Source organism: Suncus etruscus, chromosome 5 (genome assembly GCF_024139225.1).
Source record: "Suncus etruscus isolate mSunEtr1 chromosome 5, mSunEtr1.pri.cur, whole genome shotgun sequence".
Taxonomy (NCBI): domain Eukaryota; kingdom Metazoa; phylum Chordata; class Mammalia; order Eulipotyphla; family Soricidae; genus Suncus; species Suncus etruscus.
In genome coordinates this window covers 133,376,063-133,396,916 of record NC_064852.1, presented here as the reverse complement: position 1 = coordinate 133,396,916, position 20,854 = coordinate 133,376,063, and the positions used below count along the sequence as shown (strand labels likewise).

The 20,854-nt window shown below is 34.2% G+C and overlaps 1 protein-coding gene across 1 annotated transcript in view; it reads left to right on the top strand.

Moving 5' to 3' along the window:
- Window positions 1-6,993: 6,993 nt before the first annotated feature.
- Window positions 6,994-20,854, top strand: part of FSIP2 (fibrous sheath interacting protein 2) — a 104,497-nt gene continuing 90,636 nt past the window's right edge. The window contains exons 1-8 of the mRNA XM_049772930.1: window positions 6,994-7,092; window positions 7,407-7,532; window positions 9,348-9,509; window positions 10,320-10,409; window positions 11,869-12,005; window positions 15,521-15,662; window positions 16,130-16,240; window positions 20,036-20,162. Coding sequence (XP_049628887.1) covers window positions 6,994-7,092; window positions 7,407-7,532; window positions 9,348-9,509; window positions 10,320-10,409; window positions 11,869-12,005; window positions 15,521-15,662; window positions 16,130-16,240; window positions 20,036-20,162 — 994 coding nt within the window. The remainder of the gene's footprint in view (window positions 7,093-7,406; window positions 7,533-9,347; window positions 9,510-10,319; window positions 10,410-11,868; window positions 12,006-15,520; window positions 15,663-16,129; window positions 16,241-20,035; window positions 20,163-20,854) is intronic.

The following is a 20,854-nucleotide window of genomic DNA, read 5'->3' as shown; positions in this document are numbered from 1 at the left end:
ATCTCTGAAAAGGCTGAAATTAAACTGTTAGTCACCCTTGAAAAGTACTCATATAAGGTGTTGCCATTAATGGTAGTTATTAGGACTTTGAAGTTAATGTATTCAGCAATTAAATAAAAATAAATCTATAACAGAAAGTACAGTTCTCTATTTTATCTGTGTCTGTAAGCTAGAAGTCATGGTAATACAATATAAGCACTATGCTGAGATAAAGCACTACTGGCTAATATTTATTAAAGTTCTTATTAATGCCACTTAATCAAAGTAATGCAAATAGTCTAGTCATCACAGGTTTCTTTCTTTCTTTCTTTTTTTTTTGTTTTGTTTTGTTTTTTGTGGTTTTTGGGTCACACCCAGCAGTGCTCAGGGGTTACTCCTGGCTCCATGCTCAGAAATTGTTCCTGGCAGACACGAGGGACTATATGGGACGCCGGGATTCGAACAGATGACCTTCTGCATGAAATGCCTTACCTCCATGCTATCTCTCCGGCCCTTCATCACAGGTTGCTAATAATAAAGGTATCCTGGTTGAACATCACTGTGGGCTCTACTTTCCGAGTGCTTATGAAATTAACAAATTTGGCAATTAATGAAATAAAAATTATTATATTTAAAGCTTATCATTATGCTAAGTTAAGCAATGAAGAAACTAATGTCAGGAGTTAAAATAAATAGGATGTGGGATCTGGAGTTTTAGTACATTAAGGTATTTACTTGCAAATACACAGGTTAAATCCATGACATCACATATTGTCTCCTGAACCCACTAAGAGTGATCCTTGAGTTCAGAGTAACCCTGAGTGCTGTTTGGTATGACAAAAATTAATTAATCAATTAATTAATTAATGAAAATAATATGTAGGATTTTAGCTCTATATCTATACTACTGATAATACTTCAATATTCTGAATGCTTATTTATATTACTTTTTACCACCCTCTGATGTATTTTTATGTACTCTTGTATTTGTATTTTATATAATCTTGTCAAAGTTTAAAATACATTTAAAAATTACCTTTAGTTTAATATTTTTAAGATTTGTCTATCACTAAATAAAAGATATAATAATGATATTTCAAACCAATATTAATTAAGTATATATTTTTGCATCATTAATATATATTAACAAATCTGGAATTTGCATATAGTATTATCTTATAGTCATTATTAAGATATATCTTTTTTGTTTGTTTGTTTGAGGGGGCACATCTGGTGATGCTCAGGGGTTACTCCTGACTATGTGCTCAGAAATCTCTCCTGGCTTGGGAGACCATATGGGATGCCGGGGATCGAACCAGGTTCGTCCTTGATCTGCCACATGCAAGACAAATGCCCTACCTCTGTGCTATAGCTCCAGCCCCTAAGATATATTTTTTAATGTTTATTTTTACTACTGGCTTATACTTTATGAACCAATGCAAAAATATAAAATATGTTGCAAGATATTTTATAACGTGGAATATTAACCACAAAATACACTTCATATACCATCTATACTAGACTTTTGTTCCTGTATATGTGTGCACATGGTTATGTGTATGCAAGTGTATATCTGTGTGAGAGAGAAAAAAGAGAAAAAGAGAGACTTATAAATGCCTAAAAAAATAATCAATATATTATCAACAGCATAAGATCTTAGTTCTTGGTACTGTTGACCAAGGGATCTATCAATTTAACTTATCTAAAGGTGTTTAGAATCTTATTGATGATATCAGGTCTTCAAATATCCATTCAAAAAGAAAAAGTAAAAGCCAGGAAAATAGAAACTTATGCCAGGTTTTAAGTTTCTCAATAAATTGAAAGGCCTGCTCAGCATGCAGGAGACCCAGTTTCTATTCCTAGCACTGCATGATCTCCCAAGCATCTCCAAGAGCATCCACAAGTACTGAGTCAGGAATATCTCCGGAGAACTGCTGGTTTAGGAATCAAAACCAAACAAATTAAAAAAATTCCAGAAACAACTAAAACAAATACACAATACATAAAAAATATTTTTTCAATTTATTTTGCATCACACAATAAAAAACAAAGAATTCTGAAAGAAAAATAAGTAAAAGTGAGTCTTATGGACATTAGGAGGATGTAGAATACACAATAAAATTCATCTGATACCCTGTGTCCAAGACATAGAAGCCTGAAAATAAAAAGACCAATATGACTGGAGTCTTTGACTATAATTTGTAACTTTTCTCAATGAAAACTAGGGAGATAAGGGTTGAGCAAAACCAAGTTGCCCAGAATGACATTGTAGTATTTTATCTATTTGGTTTGTGCATATTATAGAGGAAACTGCCAAATAAATTAGAAATAATCACTGAAAATAATTTTAGACAGCAAATAGTATTTGAAATACATCGAAAATATATGGTTTTTATCAACCTACCAGACTGGGAAAATACTCCTATTAGGAACTGGTAGGATATATAGAAGGCAATGCCTTATTATTGAGCAATAATGGATCCTAGATTTAGGACTATATTAAATTCTCTTGTATAATCTTAAAAGTAAGCACCAAAAAAAATTCATAATAACTTTTGGAGTTGATTCAATGTTAAGCATTCAATCTTCCAGCTGAGTTCCAAATCTCAAGAGAAACAAACTTACTTCTTGTGCCCCATCAAAATTAATATGCAACAGAAACCTCTAGAGATAATAAATGATTAGTGCAAACTAATTTTTAGTTCATAGATCTTCAAAGAAAAGCAACCCTAAAGAAGTTACCACTATACATATTGGCAGATGTATAATATTGTAATTTGAACCTGGTAATATAATTGAGACTTTTGAGGAGAAATATTTACAAATGGGAAGAATGTGAAACATAGGGATTAAAGAGTGCTGTGTGATAAATTTCAAAGCAATAACCACCAAAATATAGCTTAACTGTAGCCAAATTTATGTAAGGATTCTTTGTGCTGGTGCTAAGTTTAGTTATGTAAATTGCTTTGACCAATGGAACTTTAAAAAGTATAATATTGCTTCAATATTTGAAAAGTATAATAGTGCCTGAAAGATTACTTTCTCTAGCTGGAAATCCTGGAATTCTTCTGTACTTCTGTTCTTCCATGGTCGACTCATCTGTAGGATCTATAGAACATCAAATAATATCTTTTAACAACCTGAGTCATATCAGCCATCATAGTTGAGGCTAGAATCACATAAATTAAAATATTCTAGATGACCCAGCCTTACCTATCACAAACCAGAGCAAAGAAGTATCAGTGAACTGACAAGTTCTGAAAAGTATAAATATTTAATAATTACTTTGAATGATTTATTAAGCAAAAGTCAAGTCCAAGAATATAATTATTTCCTTACACAATTATACTCCACATTCACCTATTCTTACTTTTCCTATTTTCATTCTAAGATAACTTTTACACATTATAAGGAGTTTATTATCTCTTGTCTTTTAACATATATTATGAAGTCTATTGGTTTATTGTTTCTACTCTTTTAATATATATTATGAGGTCTCTTAGGAATTTCATCTACAGATTCACACTGTATATTGCAGTGAGAGTGGCCTTTAACTTAAATTTATTTCTAGAGTTCTCATTTGGGTCTATTGAGGTCAGAACAACAAAGATAATACACTTGGAGCTTACAAAATACTGGATGTCATTGTGCAAGTTATAATAAATTGAACATGTCAATATCATAAATGTTCATTTTATTTAATGAAGATGAGTTGATAAAGAGATTTGTGGTGTAGTGTAAATAAGACTCTGATAGAGAAAAACATAAAAGAAGACTGTTTGGCAAAAATATAGAATATAAGAAAATCTTCTTAGAGAAGATGAAACTAAAGTTGTCCTAAAAGCTGATAGAAATTTGTAAATTGGGGCCGGTGAGGTGGCGCTAGAGGTAAGGTGTCTGCCTTGCAAGCGCTAGCCAAGGAAGGACCACAGTTCGATCCTCCAGCGTCCCATATGGTCCCCCAAGCCAAGGGCGATTTCTGAGCGCTTAGCCAGGAGTAAGCCCTGAGCATCAAATGGGTGTGGCCCAAAAAAACAAAAAAAGAAAAAGAAATTTGGAAATCAATAAAGTGCAAAAGATTTAAGCAAGGGTATCAACACAGATAAACAATATCTATGTAAAGAACCACCAAAAGTTCTACATCATTAAAAGCTCAATTTTGAGGAGGTGTATGTTAGTTATTTTTAGCAATGGGAAAATGAAACCATAGTAGATATATGGTGTCTCACAAAGATATCACCATCCTCATTTATAAGACATATAACTATTTTATATTTTATAGTACTGGAGAATTAAAACTGATTTTGTAATTAAGATTGTGAGTTTTTCTTAAAATAATGAGCTATTCTGACTTATCTAGATGTACTCTATGTAATCAGTTCATTTAATTATAAAGGAAGAAAAGAGAGGCCTGACCTATGATTTTAAGCTGCTATAAAATCTGAGGTAGGAGAATTCTGAAATAACAAAGGTTATTTGTTATTTCTGAAGTCTTCAGAACAAAATCTTCTTTTTTTATTTGTTTTTAATCTATAAATTCTGGGTCTAAATATCTTATAGCACCAGTCCAGTAGTATTACAGGGAATCTGATGGGAAAGTTACCTAGTAATCTACTCACCTCAGTGAGCCTATACAGTAATGACTTTAGTAATATAATTTAGTAATATCATGGATAAAAATAACAGTCATTTCAAATTGACCTAGGTTGATCTAAGATTTGATTATTCCACTTGCCTTTGTGTTGTAACAAGCAATATGGATTAAATTTGTTTGTGTCTGCATGGAAGCAGGCTATAGTGGTAGGTGGGTGACTTTAACATTAGGTAGGAGCATATTATGTATTGTTTTAGTAGGAAATATATAAGGTATATTATGATCAAGTCTGATCTTAAGGCTTTATATCATACTTTTTTTCTTTATTTAAACATCTTGATTACAAATATGATTGTGATTAGGTTTCAGTCATGTAAAGAACACCCCCTTCACCGGTGCAACATTCCCACCACCAATGTCCTTCTTAATTCAGATCTAAGCGATTAATTGCAAACTGTTGACCTTACTATCATTAGTAATGATAGAGCTACTTTATCTGTTAACTTTCTGTAATTTGTTTCAGTAGTGATAGGAAACTAATATAGGGGGCCATGTCATAAAATTTATGCATTGTGTTGTCTTCCATGAGAGACTGCTGAAGGAGAGAATGATGGTCTCAAATCTCAAAGATGAATTTGAGAAAATCTAAACTATTGGAGTTCTAGAAGAAATAGATATCTGCTAATAATAATGCTTGGTGGGGTAGCAAGGAAATAGTATAGGTTTAGGGCCAAGGTCCATAGATCATGACCAAGGTTTGATACCTAACATCCCATTACAGAGTATAGCAGTAGACCTGCATAATGCCCTAAAATTTTACCACCACTTGTAGCTCTGAAGACTCCAAGCATCAGCAAAAACCTAAGTGGTTCCAAACACTGAAGTGTGCTAGCAATACTGCAACTTTTCAAGTTTGTCAGGTGGGTTAGGTTCCAATGGTGTTCTTTGAGCACTGTTTGGGAGATTCACCTCTGGAATCTACCTCTAAAATATAATAATACCTGGTTTGGCCAGGTAGAACTGGGAAGCAATTAAATTTATGATAAAAAATAAACTGAACTGAAAACCAAACTGAAAGTGGATAGGAGATTATCTAGGGCAAATTCTGGTTCTGGTTTTAATATATCTTGGTACTCAATTTATATGGGAAATAAAAGAAGAATATGGGCATTATTTTGCCTTATTTTGATGAATTGGAGGTGTATGATGAAATTTGAAGTGGAAGTGGTGGTAAGAATCCTCCTGGAGGACAGTTAATCCCAAGACTAGATTTCAGGTTTGAGAATACCAAGAACACATACGTGGCATGAAAATAAGTGGACACATGTAAGAATGCAACAATTAAGAAAGTTTCTTTAGGTTCACTATTTAATAAATATTATCACCTATCACAAAAAATAACTACTTAAAATTTTAGGTAATTATTGACAATACTGTTGCAGAAATTAAATGTGATTAGTGTTATATATATTTATATATACATACATGTATAGATTAGTAAATCTCTTGTAAACTATTATCAGAGGTATTACTATTAGCTCTCCTAAAAAATAACAGAGAAAACCAAAAGCTCCAGGAAGCCAAGTTCCAGTTCTGGGGAAAACCAATAGTCTCTGTCTTTAACATATTTGCAGCCCAATTAGCTCTTTGAAGGGAGGAGTTTTTTTCGCTCAACTCTATATTTCTATTAAACCACCAAAGCCTCCAATCTACATATAGTTTATGATTCTAGACCATAGACCAAAGTGCTAACTGATAGTCCATCATTGGCATTTATAAACAATCACAGTTTATAAATGTTTGCAGGAGGATTAGCAAAGATGGAGATATTATAGCAGACAACTGAAAATAGGAGATGTAAGGGAGGCAGAGAGGACAGGAGAGTGGAAGACAGAAAAGAAAGACCAGGAGACTAAAGGAGGCTGATGAGAAGCTGCTCAAGAGACTCCGAAGAAGAGAAGGATCAGAAGGGAGCAGAAGTCAGAAGCATCTCTGAGAAATTACACGGGAGCCAGAGGAAACCTAATTTTAACCTTGGAAGGGTCTTTGCTATTCCCTTTGTAGAAAACAGGAGACTCAGCGAGTGAGAAAGGCCTTGTCTGCAATTTTAGAGCAATTTCCTGTAGGAGATGAATCATGGCCTCTGCAACAAACCCCCAAATGAGTAGTTCACCCGCCCAAGTCCCGAGTCTCAGAGGAAGAAATAGTGAGGGGCCCGAGAGGCCGACGGTGCAGGGGGGGTGGGGGTGGAGATACATTCTGAGGTTGGAACCTCTAGGTTGGGGCTCGGGCCAGGGGTACTGGCCATTCCCGGTCCGGTGGGGACAGAGGGACGACGACAACCACAACCACGGGAAAGGGGTGCGAGGGGCAGTGGAAAGGCAGGACTGTGCGGGCTAATGCAGGGGCCCAGGCCAGCCATGAACCTATACTTCAGCACCTGCTCCAAGGCTGCCAACTCCGCTGCCAATGAAACTACCACCAGCAGCTTGGCCACTGACAGCCAACAATGTGGAGACGTGAGTGGATGCCAGATGGGGCAGGACTGTCAGGGTGGTGTCCTTGGGCAAGGCTGAGGTCTGCAGCATGGGGGGCTGGGACAGCAGCGGGTCCTACCTCAAGGGCTCTGGGGTGCCAATCTAAGTAGACCAATCTAAGTGCCAATCTAAGAGGTCTGGCACCTTGGAGAGCTGCAGCAAGGCCACTCAGGGCTGTTTGAGTATTCTTGGAGAATGCTTGAAAGCATTTCTTCGTCCTCTTAGCGAGGAGTCGAGCCTAAAGAACAGATGTCAGATGGAGCCGATAGCAAACCGTCGCTTTTGTGTCCCAACAGGGCGTTCACAAAACCCACTTTCCAGGGGTTGGAGCCACTGAACTTCTGGATCTGCCTCTGGGGGTCAAACTGCCGATGCTCCCAGGGGGCCACACGGTCTACTACACGACCAAGCTAAGTGAAAAGGTCCGCCACACTCCCTCTCATCAAGGCAATGTGTGCATCACTCAAGGGCACAGGATAGGGCAGGTGGCTCCCACTGCCAAATTAGGTGTAGCTTGGCCTCTTCCAGCTGAGTGACTGCATCTAGAATGGTTTGGGCAGAGTGATGGATCGCAGGTCAAGATTCATGCTCACAAACAAGCACCTCATTTCTATTCTTTTTTTTTGGGGGGGGGCAACACGCCCGGTGAGGCTCAGGAGTTACTCCTGGCTATGTGCTCAGAAATCGCTACTGGTTTGGGGATCAAATGCGATGCTAGGGATCGAACCTTGGTCCCTCCTTGGTCAGCTGCATGCAAGGCAAACACCCTACTGCTGCGCTTATCGCTCCCACCCTAGAAGTGTCTCTTAGTTTTTTGGAGAAGTGGGAGACTTTAGGACCACACTGCTGCCAATGCTCAGGGGTTACTCCTAGCTCTGCTCTCAGAAATCATTCTTGGCAGGCTTGGGGATGCTGAGAATTGAGCCCCATGGGCTGAAATTAAGGTAAACGTCCTACTCGTTGTAGTATCTAACCAGCATATCGAATAAGATACACACACACACACACACACACACACACACACACACACAAAACACTATTATTAGCTGCTATTTTCCCTTCATTAAATAGACTAATAGTGCATACATTTGTGTTTGGTACTTATGATGAAACTTCAGTTCTCATCATTATTCTTTGTAGTTACTTCTTAAGTATGTCAAATTTGATTATAAAATTTTTGATTTTTTTTCTTACTAACTTACTGGTTATTGGCTTCTCCTATCAGATATAATTGGGCTGGAGATAAAGTACTATGGTACTGTGCTCACGACACACTATATAGACCCCGAAGTTGTGGCTGTAGTGATCCTTGAGCACAGAGCCATGGGTAACTCTTGAGCACAACTGGGTGTGGCCAAAATCAAAAATAGGGAACAAAAATACAAAATACAATTGTTCTATCATTTTTAACACAGGAGTTTTACTTATTTGTTTCCAGGATTTCAATGAAAGATTATTTTTCTTCATTTTCAGATTTCAATGCTATATAATCATAACCAATATTCTATGTCTCTCTCTGTCACTTTTTGTCTCTGTCTCCTGTGATTATTTGTCTCTGTATCTTTCTGTCTCTCTGGACATCTTTTTCTCTGTCTCTGTGTGTTTGTCTCTGTGTCTGTTTCTCTCTCTCTCTCTCTCTCTCTCTCTCTCTCTCTCTCTCTCTCTCTCATTCACTCTCTTGATTGCAGTAACACCTGAGCTGGAAGAGGGAAAATTAAAAAAAATTTTTCACCACAAACTATGTTATTAGAGACAAATTTAATCCTATTTCCTTTCCTCTACTCTTTTCTCTTCTGGATAAGGAACTGGGGACCTGATAAAGATCTGGAAAGAATTAATTGAATGAGGATGGTTTTTAAAAACAATTCAGGTAAATGTTGGAGGGGGTTGGGGTCAAGGGCTTAAAACAGCAGTTCACGGAACTGCAATGATAGCATAGAAGTAGAGCATTTGCCTTGCAAGTAGCTGACCTAGACAGACCTGGGTTTGATTCCCAGCATCCCACATGGTCCCCTGAACCTGCCAGGAGTAATTTCTGAGTACAGAGACAGGAATAACCACAGAGTACCTCTGAGTGTGGTCCCCAAACAAACAAAAATAAAATAATAGCAGTTAATATTGTTCAATCAAATGTATTTGTTGTTTTGTGAAAGCTCTTCATGCTTTTTTTTTGTGAAATATTTTATATTAAAAGTCATTACTTTTAATCATAATTTTAAATATATATACAATTGCAGCTTTTTCGTCCTTCATATGGTTTTAACCTGACTGATCCTTATTGTCGACTTTTGGAAAATCAATATCAAAGTCTCCATGACCCACATTTAAGAGCATACTATAAGCGGAAAGATAATCTGAGACGGTTAAAAAAAGGTGGCTACATCACCAGCAATAATAAAGTATGTAGAAGATTACTTATTGTTAATCACTGAAATGTCTAAGTTGAATATAAATTTGCTTCTTTCCTCACTAGGGAACTTCTACCAACTTTAACTTGTACATGAGAAATACTTACTAGGAAATTTTGTAACATAATATTACAGAAAAGTGAATTAAAACAAGAGTTTATTAAATAACTTGTTAATTTTACAAGTTTTCTTTGTAATCAGAAGAGGACTAAAATAATGTGAGAATGCAAAGATAATTATCCCAACCCTTCTAATATGGTCCCCTCTTCTGTCTCTAATGATAATACATACTTGTCAAGTTTTTGTTTTGTTTTCTTTTGGGGTCACAACTGACCATGCTTAGGGGACAATTCCTGTGTCTATGCTGAGGAATCATTCCTGGTGGTGTTCTGGATACTTGGATAGATTGTGTGCAAGGCAAGCACCTTACCCACTTAATATGGGTCTAGTCCTGCTTGTCCAGTTTATTGTCCCATGTAGTAAACAAACAAACAAAAAATGAAAACAGGGCAAATGAGGATCCTAAGAAATCAGTCTATAGAATTCTGAAAAATGCAATTATTCTTACTGAGTTTAACTATCATTAATTTGTTGCTTTAAAAAAAGTTAAAAAGTATTGTATATAAATTTTGGGTGACAATTACAAAAATGAAATTATAATTTTAATAGGTGTATTAAACTTGACAACTAAAACGTTACGAAGTTATATATTATTATTCCTTTTCCTCTTAAAGTGTTTCTATGATTTTTAAAATTTATAATTAAATGTTTGTGATTATTGTTATTTTGCTTTTATCTTAGATTATATGTTCATTGAGAGAATTGAATAAGTACAGGCAATATCTCACCAGTTTGAAATTAGACTTTGAAAGAAACTATATAAAAGAACAAGTAAGTTAAATATTTATATTTACCTTCTTGTAAAGTGTGGAAAATAGCTTATTTGTACATTATTTTCTTATAATAAATTTATCTTAGGTTTTAACAAACTACAATTTTTCTAAAATAAAATCTAGAGCAGAAATAAATATTTTGAGGATGCTGTGTTGAACCAAAAAAGAAGGAAAGATCAGGACATCTATTAAAATACAAATGACAAACCAAGTCATAGGTTACTATGCCAGTAGCATCTGGTATAATTCTGTAGAGAAGTTGTACTTCATTCATATTCCTTCTATCAATTTTGGGCCAATAAGGGGAGTCTTTTGTAATAGTGAAAAAAAAAGTTTAAGAAATGTTGTGAGTAGAATGACAGATATCTATAACTCAAAGAATATACACAGGCTGTACAAACATGCATTTATATTCATGTACTGAATACTGAGGAAGAATATTATGCAGAGTGAATAGGAATAGTAATTTTCTTTCAATTTTTGATGCAGCGTTTTGTTTTGTTTTGTTCTGTTGTGTGTGTGTGTGTGTGTATGTGTGTGTGTTTGTATGTTTGCTGGCAGTGTACAGTGAGTCAGTTTGAGAATGAATTCAGGTATTTGAAAGAAAGACTAAACAAAAATGAGAAAGTTGTGTGTATTTGTACTTTTATAAATTTATATTATAGTTTTAGTGTTGTATAAATGTGAGAATATTTCATTGTTTTAAAATACTCATTATTACTCCTATTTTCCCCTCTATAATTTTTCATGTTATTTTCTTATTTAATTTTCAGGGTGGTATATAAATAAATTTAAATATTTATGTTTTAGATACATAAAATTTGACTTTGGTTCAGTTAGTTACCCAGGTCTACAGTTGATTAAAAGTAGATTGAGGGGCTGGAGTGGTGGCACAATAAGTAAGACGTCTGTCTGCTTTGCCTGTGCTAGCCTAGTATGGAGAAAGGTTTACATCCCCTGGCATCCCATATGGTCCCCCAAGCCAGGAGCAATTTCTGAGCATCACTGGGTGGGGCCCAAAAAGCAAAAAAAAAAAAAAAGTAGATTGAAATGCAATTAAACATAATCATCTTCTTCAAAGTAAAGAAATTTAACTGTGCCAAATATAAAAAGAAAAATCAAAGGGAATTACTGTCTCTGGAAAGTACATATTTATATGTGTGATATCAAAATATATGGCTTCTCTCTATATATGCACATATATATCATAAAATATCATAAAAAGACAAGAAGAAACAAATTTAGATAAACAGGAAGAAATCCAGCAAAAAACAGTGTTAGAAATCTATGCACATCAGTTCTTCAAATAGCATTTATTTAAGCTAACACTGGGAAGTAACTGTTATGTGAGAACTTGACCTTACATTTCTTGTTTTCATTGAAATTAGTTTTCATATATAATGATATATAGCAATAACAGAGGTACACATATTTATATTTAATATACAATTTTTTAGCGAATACTTTCAAAGGAATTCAATAGACTACAGGACAATAATCAAACACCTCGGCATAACACGGAAAATTACCAAAATTGTTCATTACAAGAGAATGGCCAATTTGTAAAGGAGCCAGACCGATTAATAAAAAATAGGTAAGATTAAAATCAATATAAAATAATATATATTATGGCTCTAAACAAATTTAAAAATGAGAAAAAAATTAAACACAGTGGCCAGACTGGTGGTGCAGGGCCTTGCTCACGCTAGCCAAGGAAGGACTGCGGTTTGATCCCCTGGCAAACCAGATAGTCCCCCAAGCCATGAGTGATGTCTGAGCACATAGCCAAGAGTAATCCCTAAGCATCACCGGGTGTGGCCCACCCCCCCACGAGAAAATTTTGAATATAGCTTTTTTTTTAATTTAATCAAAGTGGATTACAAATCGTTCAGAGTAATATTTTAGGTACATTGTGATATTGAATCAGGGGCTTTCCCATCACCAATATTGTCCTCCCTCCACCCCTGTTCCCAGCATGCATCCCATATTCCCCTTTTACCCCCCATGCTGCTAGTATAAGTGGTCCTCTCTGCGTCTAGTAGTTGTAAATTGGGTATTGGTTCTGTTGTAAATTGGGTATTGGTTCTGTTGTCGTTGTCTTTGGATTTGATGTTTATGTTTGATCTTTTTTTTTATTTCTACTTAATGTTCATATAACTGTTTGGTCTTGGTGTCCTCCATTATGGATATAGGGTTTTTTAAGTGCTACTAACTATTTGAAGAAAAGAGGAAAATACAATGATCTCAATATGGAAAAAAAATACAAGAATTGGGAATTTTGGTACTAAGGTTATTGAAAAAAATTCTCTAGTTTCTAGAATTTCAAGAAGTAATCAATCAAAACTGTAATAAAGAGCAAATCAAATCCAGATTTTTTCTATAATGATATGTCTCTAGTATATAACTCTAATATATTTATTTATCTCTAAAGACTGGCAGCATTAAGTTCAAGGAATGCACTGCAAAGTCCATAAAAAGTGGTAAAGTATTGTTACTATATTGTGTAAGATTTTCACATATTTCTATTGATTATAATATTGATTATACCATGGCTAGCTCAATTTCTTTGAAGAAATTATCATCCTTCTTCCACCTATAAAGTGAGGTATTGAGGCGCATTCCATGACCATTTAACTTTTAAAAAAATTTTAAAGTGAGAAACTATATTTAGAAAATTGAGGTCACAATTCACATTTCAATACTAAATTTATTATAATACTATTTAAAATTGTCAAGTTTTATTTTGTTTGTTTGTTTGTTTTTGGGTCACATCCGGCAGGGCTCAGGTGTTGCTCCTGGCTCTACGCCCAGAAATTGGCAGTGCTCAGGGGTTATTCCTGGCTCTATGCTCAGAAATCACTTCTGGCAGGCTCTGGGAACCATATGAGATGCCGGAATTCGAACCACCAAACTTCTGCACGCAAGGCAATTGCCTTACCTCCATGCTATCTCTCTGGCCCCAATTGTCAAGTTTTTGAAGCAACTCAAAGTTGAACAACAAATATGTGGATATAGAAATTGTGTTCATATATATTTAGCTATAAGAAAAAATAAAACCTTGTATTGCACTACAATTTTGATGAAGTTGGAAGATATTTTGATAAGAACAGTGAATGTGAAGGAAAAAAACAGATAGAAAATGAACTCTATTATGTAGTGTATAAATACACAAGGCAAAAAATAGATGTTGTTCAATAAAAATAAACTTAAGGCACTGCCAATACAACTAAGGCTGAGAGAGCATTCTGATATTGAAGTTGGATGTTAAGTCTTGCTCAATATCATTAAGAATGTATAAATTTAGTATTGAACAATCCTGTTTTGGAGGAGCTTACTCTTGGTTTAATACTCAAGCAGATTTGGAAAAACTGTATGCAATGCCAGTGATTGGTTTATACTCAGTCATATGAGGGCAAGCACCTTATCTATTGTACTATTAGCCTCTCTCCCTGCTTTACTTATTTGCTTAAATATTTATAAATTCACATTTCATGTCCTTGAGTTATATTCCAAGGTTTAATTTTTATATATTGTAATTCATATTTCATTGGTTAGGGGGCCACACGTCCTGTGCTTAGGGCTTACTCTTGGCTCTATTCAGGGATCACTCCTCATAATGTTCAGGGAATTATATGTGGTGCTGGGGAGTGGACTCACCTAAGCCACATACAAGAAAGAGCCTAACGAATTGTACTAGCTTCAATATTTCATGGAGTGGAAATTCTGTTTCATTTTGAATTTGGAAGTATGTCTCCATACTATTTTCCACAGCAGCTCAATCATTTTACTTTCTCACGAGTAATGAAGGAGTGTTCTTTTTCAAAGCATTTGTGCCACTGCTGGCTGTTTCTGGATCCTTTTGATATAGTTCATTCTAAATGATATGAAGTTATACCACATTTCTGATTGATTTGCAGTTCCCTTATTATTGCCAATAATAAGGTGTATTTATTTATATATCTATTGGTCATCCATGCACCTTTCTTGAAGGTGCATATGTTTATATTCTTCCCCATATTTTGATTGTATTTTGGTTTTTTAATATTGTTCTGTAGTTTAGATAATTCTTGGGTCAAAAATATGTTATGTAAATATTTTCTCTGTTTACTAGAAAGTCTTTAGTTATCATTTTCTTAGCAGAAAGGCTCTTTAAATTTCAACGTAGTTTTATTTTCTTGAAATACCTCTGAAATTGATGTAATGGAGAGCTGTGCCTCTTTTGCCTTGATGTATTTCATTGTGTGTACTATCTACTTCTAAGTCATTTTGAGTTGACTTTTATGTATAATGAAGTTAGGTATATAATTTAAATTATTTGCATGTGTCTTATCAATTTTCCATACAGTGTCTGGGAATGAAGCTCTTCTAGTTCCATTTAATGTACCTAGGTGTTCTGATATAAATTGATTTTTTATACATTGGAGTGGTTTCTTCTGGACTCTTAATTATAATTTACTGGTTGGAGTCTGCCTATTCCACATGTACTTAGAAATATGCTTGATTTTTTTATTCAATGGTTTGATTTTTGACTTACTGAAAGCCTACTTTATGTATGGAAGATTTGTTAAAGGTATTGTAAGTAATAGTGGACCCAGAATGCATCTTATTTTCTGATTTTGGGTCACACTCATGGGTTACTCCTGGCAGGACTCAAGATACCAAATGTAGTGCCAAAGACTGAACCCAGGTTAGCTGTGTACAAGGCAAATGCCCTACTCACTGAGCTATGGCTCCAGTCCAGAACATCTTTGATCACAAAACTCATTTCCCACTGATAATTTTTCAGTTAATTAAGCTTCCTTACAAGCTTATAATCTCATACTAAGTTATTAATAGTTAGTATGGAAAATATTTTAAACAGTCTGCTCCACATTTATAGATATCTTGACCATAAAAACAAAGATGTATAGTAGGTATATATTCCTATTTATAAAAGGCAAAATGGCCAGTTGGGGATTCAAATTAAGTAAAGACCCATGAATAGAACTGATAGATAATTGGTTAAATGTTTGTTTGTTTGTTGAAATATGAAAAAAACAAGTTTAGAAATAGGAAAGCAAATAATCCCATAATAAGGTAACTCTTACTTCACCTTGTATTTGAACTTAGATATATGGACATGATAACTAAGGAATTAGAACAACTTGAGCGTGCAGCGGAAGAGCAACGCCTCCTTCGGATGGATAGAGAAGACAAGCGACAACGGGAACACGCGAAACGAAAACTTAATCTTCGCAGAAAAATGGAAGAGGTGAGAGATATGCTTTAAATATTATAGAAAAATATCAGGCTGCTTCTATCTTATATATTGAAAATCAATTAGTTATAAATAACTTATATTAATCTTTATTTAGAGATACATGATTAAAGTTGTTACTCATAACGATGATGTTACAAATTATATAAATATAAGCTAATAGATGACTTAAAAAGACATATTTCTAGACAGTACTTTTCCTATAGCTCTATGAGTGGAGAGAAAAGCTTTTCAAATTTAGCCTTAACAAATTAAGTAAATCAGTTAAATAAAGCACAAAACTACTACCAGGCTTATAGTGTTAAGAATAAGGAAAGCCTAACGACTGTATGTGTCTGACTCATTAAGTTTGGCTTGATTTATGTTGGGCCTTTGGCTTTTTTTTAACTTACTGAGAGTGGAAATAATACAATATCTTATTTTTAAGTCAGACTGATTTCAATTACCATCATATTCTTCAGGAATGGAAGACAAAAGAGCTATTACTTCTGGCAAAAATTGGAGAAGATGTTAAACGAGAAGCTAGGATAGAGGAACAACGACGTAAAAATAGAGAAGAAAGTGACAGAAAGGTAAAGTGGGTCTTCAGTTTTACATGGAAGATTGAGGTACTCTTGCCAATTTTAGTTAAGAAAAATAAATATTGTTTTGAGATATGCTGATCTATTACATTTAACATGCATTGTGATAAACTAAAATAGTTGAAAATATTAGCTATATTTTCACACCACACTTTATTTTCTGGCTGTGAAATAATAGTTTTGGGAGTGATCAGAAGTGACTACTGCAAACTCAGTGCCCAGGATTTGCTCCTGACTGTGCTAGGTACCATCTGGTACTGGAGGTCAATCCTAGGCCTTCTCTACACAAGGCATGTGTCAAACTCATTGAGATCCCTGTCAATCCCTAGCTGAGTCTTTCTCTGAATACACTATACTTTAGTTCTTACATAAACAATTTGAGCCCTAGAATCCCATATGAGTCCTTGAGCCTGCAAGGAGTAATTTCTGCATGCAGAGCCAGGAGTAGCCTCTGAGTGGTGCTGAGTGTAACCCCCCAAAAACATACTAACAGAAATATTTCTTTTATGTTACAATATCGTGGAATGAATTCTCAACTTTTCTTTTATCAGTTTATTTTTAAGTGTTTTTGTAATTTAAAATCTTTAACATTCTGAGGTTTAGAGTATAAAATTGGTATAATGGAAAGGAGAAAATAAATCTTAAATAACTTAATATTATCCTATACATATTGACTAATAATTATTGGTTTAAGATTCTAAACAATTGTTTTAATTAGTTTCTTGTATAAAATCCAGAATATAAGAGAGAGACTTGCATGATTGGGTCATATTAATATTCATAGTATATAAAATTTTTTTTGACATTTGCTTCATATACATTAGTGCTTAGGGTTCATTCATGGCTCAGAAATAGGGGTCATTGTTGGCAAGACTCAGGGAATGATGCAGTGTCAGGAATAAGAACCCAGGTTGACTACCTGCAAAGAACCTACCAACTGTACTAACCCTTTAGTTCTTAATATTAATATTTCTATTAATTTTGAAATATGAATGATGCATTTTTATACTTTATACTATTGTGCCTTTTTTTTTTTAGCATTTCAGGGAGTCACTAGTACTCTAATATATTATTGAAAGTCTTAGCTTGTTTCAATTTACTAGAATTGCTAAATTTTTTTTGTTTTTGGATCACACCCAGCAGTGCTCAGGGGGCCACTCCTGGCTCTATGCTCAGAACTCGCTCCTGGCAGGCTTGGGGGACCATATGGGATGCCGGGATTTGAACCACTGTCCATCTGCATGCAAAACAAATGCCTTTACCTCCATGCTATCTCTCTGGCCCCAGAATTGCTAATTTTTAACGTTCAATTTCCAACATTTGTTTTTTCCAGTGGGTAATTTCTCCAGATGGACTCTTGGCTCCTAGATATTTCTGAAAGTGTTTTTTTATTTTTGAGAGCAACAGAATTCCCAAGCAAAATAAAATTATCCTGTTATAATTTTTACAAAAAATTTACAACTGAAAACTAACCAATTACTATATAAGGAATTCGAATCATTTTAGTAGTAAATTAGTGCAGCTGACTAAACTTTGGCAATGGGAGTGTCCATTAGACATAATAACTGATGATAGGAATTATAATACAGCTAGCTACTTGAGCCACATTCATGGCAAGCATTTGAATGATTGATATTCAAATCACTGGTCATTCAAAATTATCTTTTGAATTACGTTTTAACAGTAATATTTGATTCAGTTCTTTAAATATTTTTATCTTATTAGATCACATATTATATTTCAATTAGTGTTCTTTAATAACAATCAAGTCCCTTAAACATCTTTCTCCTCCATCTGTCAAAAATATTATCTTTATTTGAACTCTTTTCTGTTCTTTTATTCTGTCCTTTTTATTGTACCAATAATAATGATTTAAATGAGTCCTTTTCCAAGTTCATTCTTCTAATTGGAAGTTATTTTGACTAATTTAAGCCTCTTACATTCCTTAGTACAATATTGAATAAGATTGTTATAATGTTGTCTTTATAGGTCAGTTTCTGCCTTTAATCAAATATTGTTTTTCAACTCTTGAAAAAAATTAGATTTTCCATTTATTTAGGTTTCCTTAATCTTTCTCATTATTGTTAGTTTGCTATATAGTAATCTTAAATTTATGTTAATATTTTCATTTCAAAATACTTAGGAATATGTGCAATCATTTTTAAAATTCTGATTATTTGATATATAATTAAACATGTTAATAGATATCTATTATCTTTGTTGTTACAATTAGTTCTCATGTGTTTTCATAAGATATGAGATACTCTACATAATTATCATGCTACCTCTATAGTGTTTTTATTTCTCTTTAAATGTAGATGTCCTGTCTTTTCTTTCTTTTTTAGAGGGGTAGAGTATCATATTTAGTAGTGCTCAGGGCTTATCCTGTGTTGCACTCGAAACCTAAATCTGGGGCAGGAGCGGTGGCACTAGAGGTAAGGTGTCTGCCTTGCAAACGCTAGCCTAGGACGGACCACGGTTTGTTTCCCTGCCATCCCATATGGTCCACCCAGGCAGGAACGATTTCTGAGTGCATAGCCAGGAGTAACTCCTGAGCATCAATGGGTGTGACCCAAAAACAAAACAAAACAAACAAAAACAAACCTAAATATGATGCATATAAAGCCGGCTTCCTGCCCATTGCACTATCACTCTGGTCAACATTTTCTTTTTCTTCCATGATTTCACCAAAGCTCACCACACAGAGTAGTAGTAGAGTTAGGGAAATAACTACACTAACAATTATCAATCTTAATGAGTGAGAGAAGTAGAATGCCAGTCTCAAATAGAGACAAGGTTTGGGAAGGAGGGAGGGGGGCATTGATAGTGGGAATGTTGCACTGGTGAAAGGGGGTAGTGGTTTTGTTTATGACTGAAACCCAACTACAATCATGCTTGTAATCATGGTGCTTAAATAAAAATTATATATCTATATGTGTATATAAAAGAAAGAAATTATAGGGCTGGTGTGATAAAAAAAATGCCCTCATATCTACCTTGTGATAATTTTCTTTGCTATCTGAGAGAATAAGCATGATAAATTGGTGTCAACTATATGAATTCCTTAATATTTTAGGTGGTCTTTTTTTTTCTTCAGTAGTAGTAGTAGTTGTTGTTTTTCACACAGATGTATTGGACTTTCATTCTGACAGAAGTTTTAGGAGAAATTCTTGAGAATTTATTTATGGTTATACAATATTTGATACAGCCATATCAGTCTATCAGTATAAATCCATATATTCACAAATGGAAATCACATTTCCTGTTTTATTTTTTTAATTTGGGGGGCAGGGCCACAATTTGCAGTGCTCAGGGGTTGCTTCTGGCTCTACTCTCAGAAATCAGTCCTGGCAGACTTAGGGGATCATATGGGATGCTGGGCATCAAACCCAGCTCCATCCCGGGTTGGTAGTGTGCAAGGCAAGCAATCTACCACTGTGTTATGACTCTGGTCCCAAATTTTTTGTTTTAAATGAATGTTTACCTTGGTAAATCTGAAGAACCTTTTGTTAAATTACTCATGAATTTATTAAATTGAAGATTATCTAGAAATGACTTAAACCCATCAGGGTAACTTACAAATTAAGAATATGTGTTTCTCCAAAATCATATAGTAATATATAAATTTACTGATTATCTTCTCCAAATTAGATTTGTATAATTTTCCAGGTCACAAGACTACATGACTATTTATTTTCATTATACTGTCACATTTTAGGGGTTTTATTTTGTTTTAAATTTCTAAAGCAAGCTAAAACGAATGTAAAAATTTTGTTAATATTTTAGAAACAAGCTCTTCTAGAGAAAAAAATGGCTCATCATTTACAAAAATTTCAAGAAAATGGCTTTAAAAGAGAAGAGATGGGAAAAAATGCCTATGAATATAGAGGACAAGATGTGGCTAACATTGAATGTAAGAACATTAAAAGTGGAAATATTTATGTGAAAGGTGCTTTTCTATATATTTCTTTAAAAAGCATTTTGTATTTATTTACAGACAAGTGTATCTTTTTATTTATACGTGATATATAATTTATGTATCTTCTTTATACTTGAAAAACCAACTTTATGCCTATATGATTTGGCATTTTCTATGACAGCTGAAGCTGAAAACTAGATATATATTAAAATGTATCTTGAGAAGACCAGTTTTTATTAAAACAAGCTTGTCCTTATCCCTATTTTAATCAACTTCTCCCTGATAATTAAACATTGTATAATTTTGCTTTTAAAGCTTTAAAAATTGGGTATAAATTAATTTTCACTTTATGACAATATTCTCAAAATTGAAAAATTATATAATACCAGAAAAGAAATGGTCAACATATGAGAGGAAAAAGGGAGATAAAATTAAAGAAAAACAAATAATAATTTTGCAGTGCTCAATATAGCTAATTAATAATATTTTTCAAATTTCCGATTCTATATTATAATTTTGTTGTATGTGGTGATGAAAAAAACCTGAAAAAAAACATGGTAATCTATGCAATTTTCATCATAGTGTCTTATCACATTCTTTAAGTGACAATTCTTTCTTTTACTCTAGTAGATTATTCACAGGTTCCCATAGGCTCTTACTTTTACAAACTCAAATGCATTTTGTAG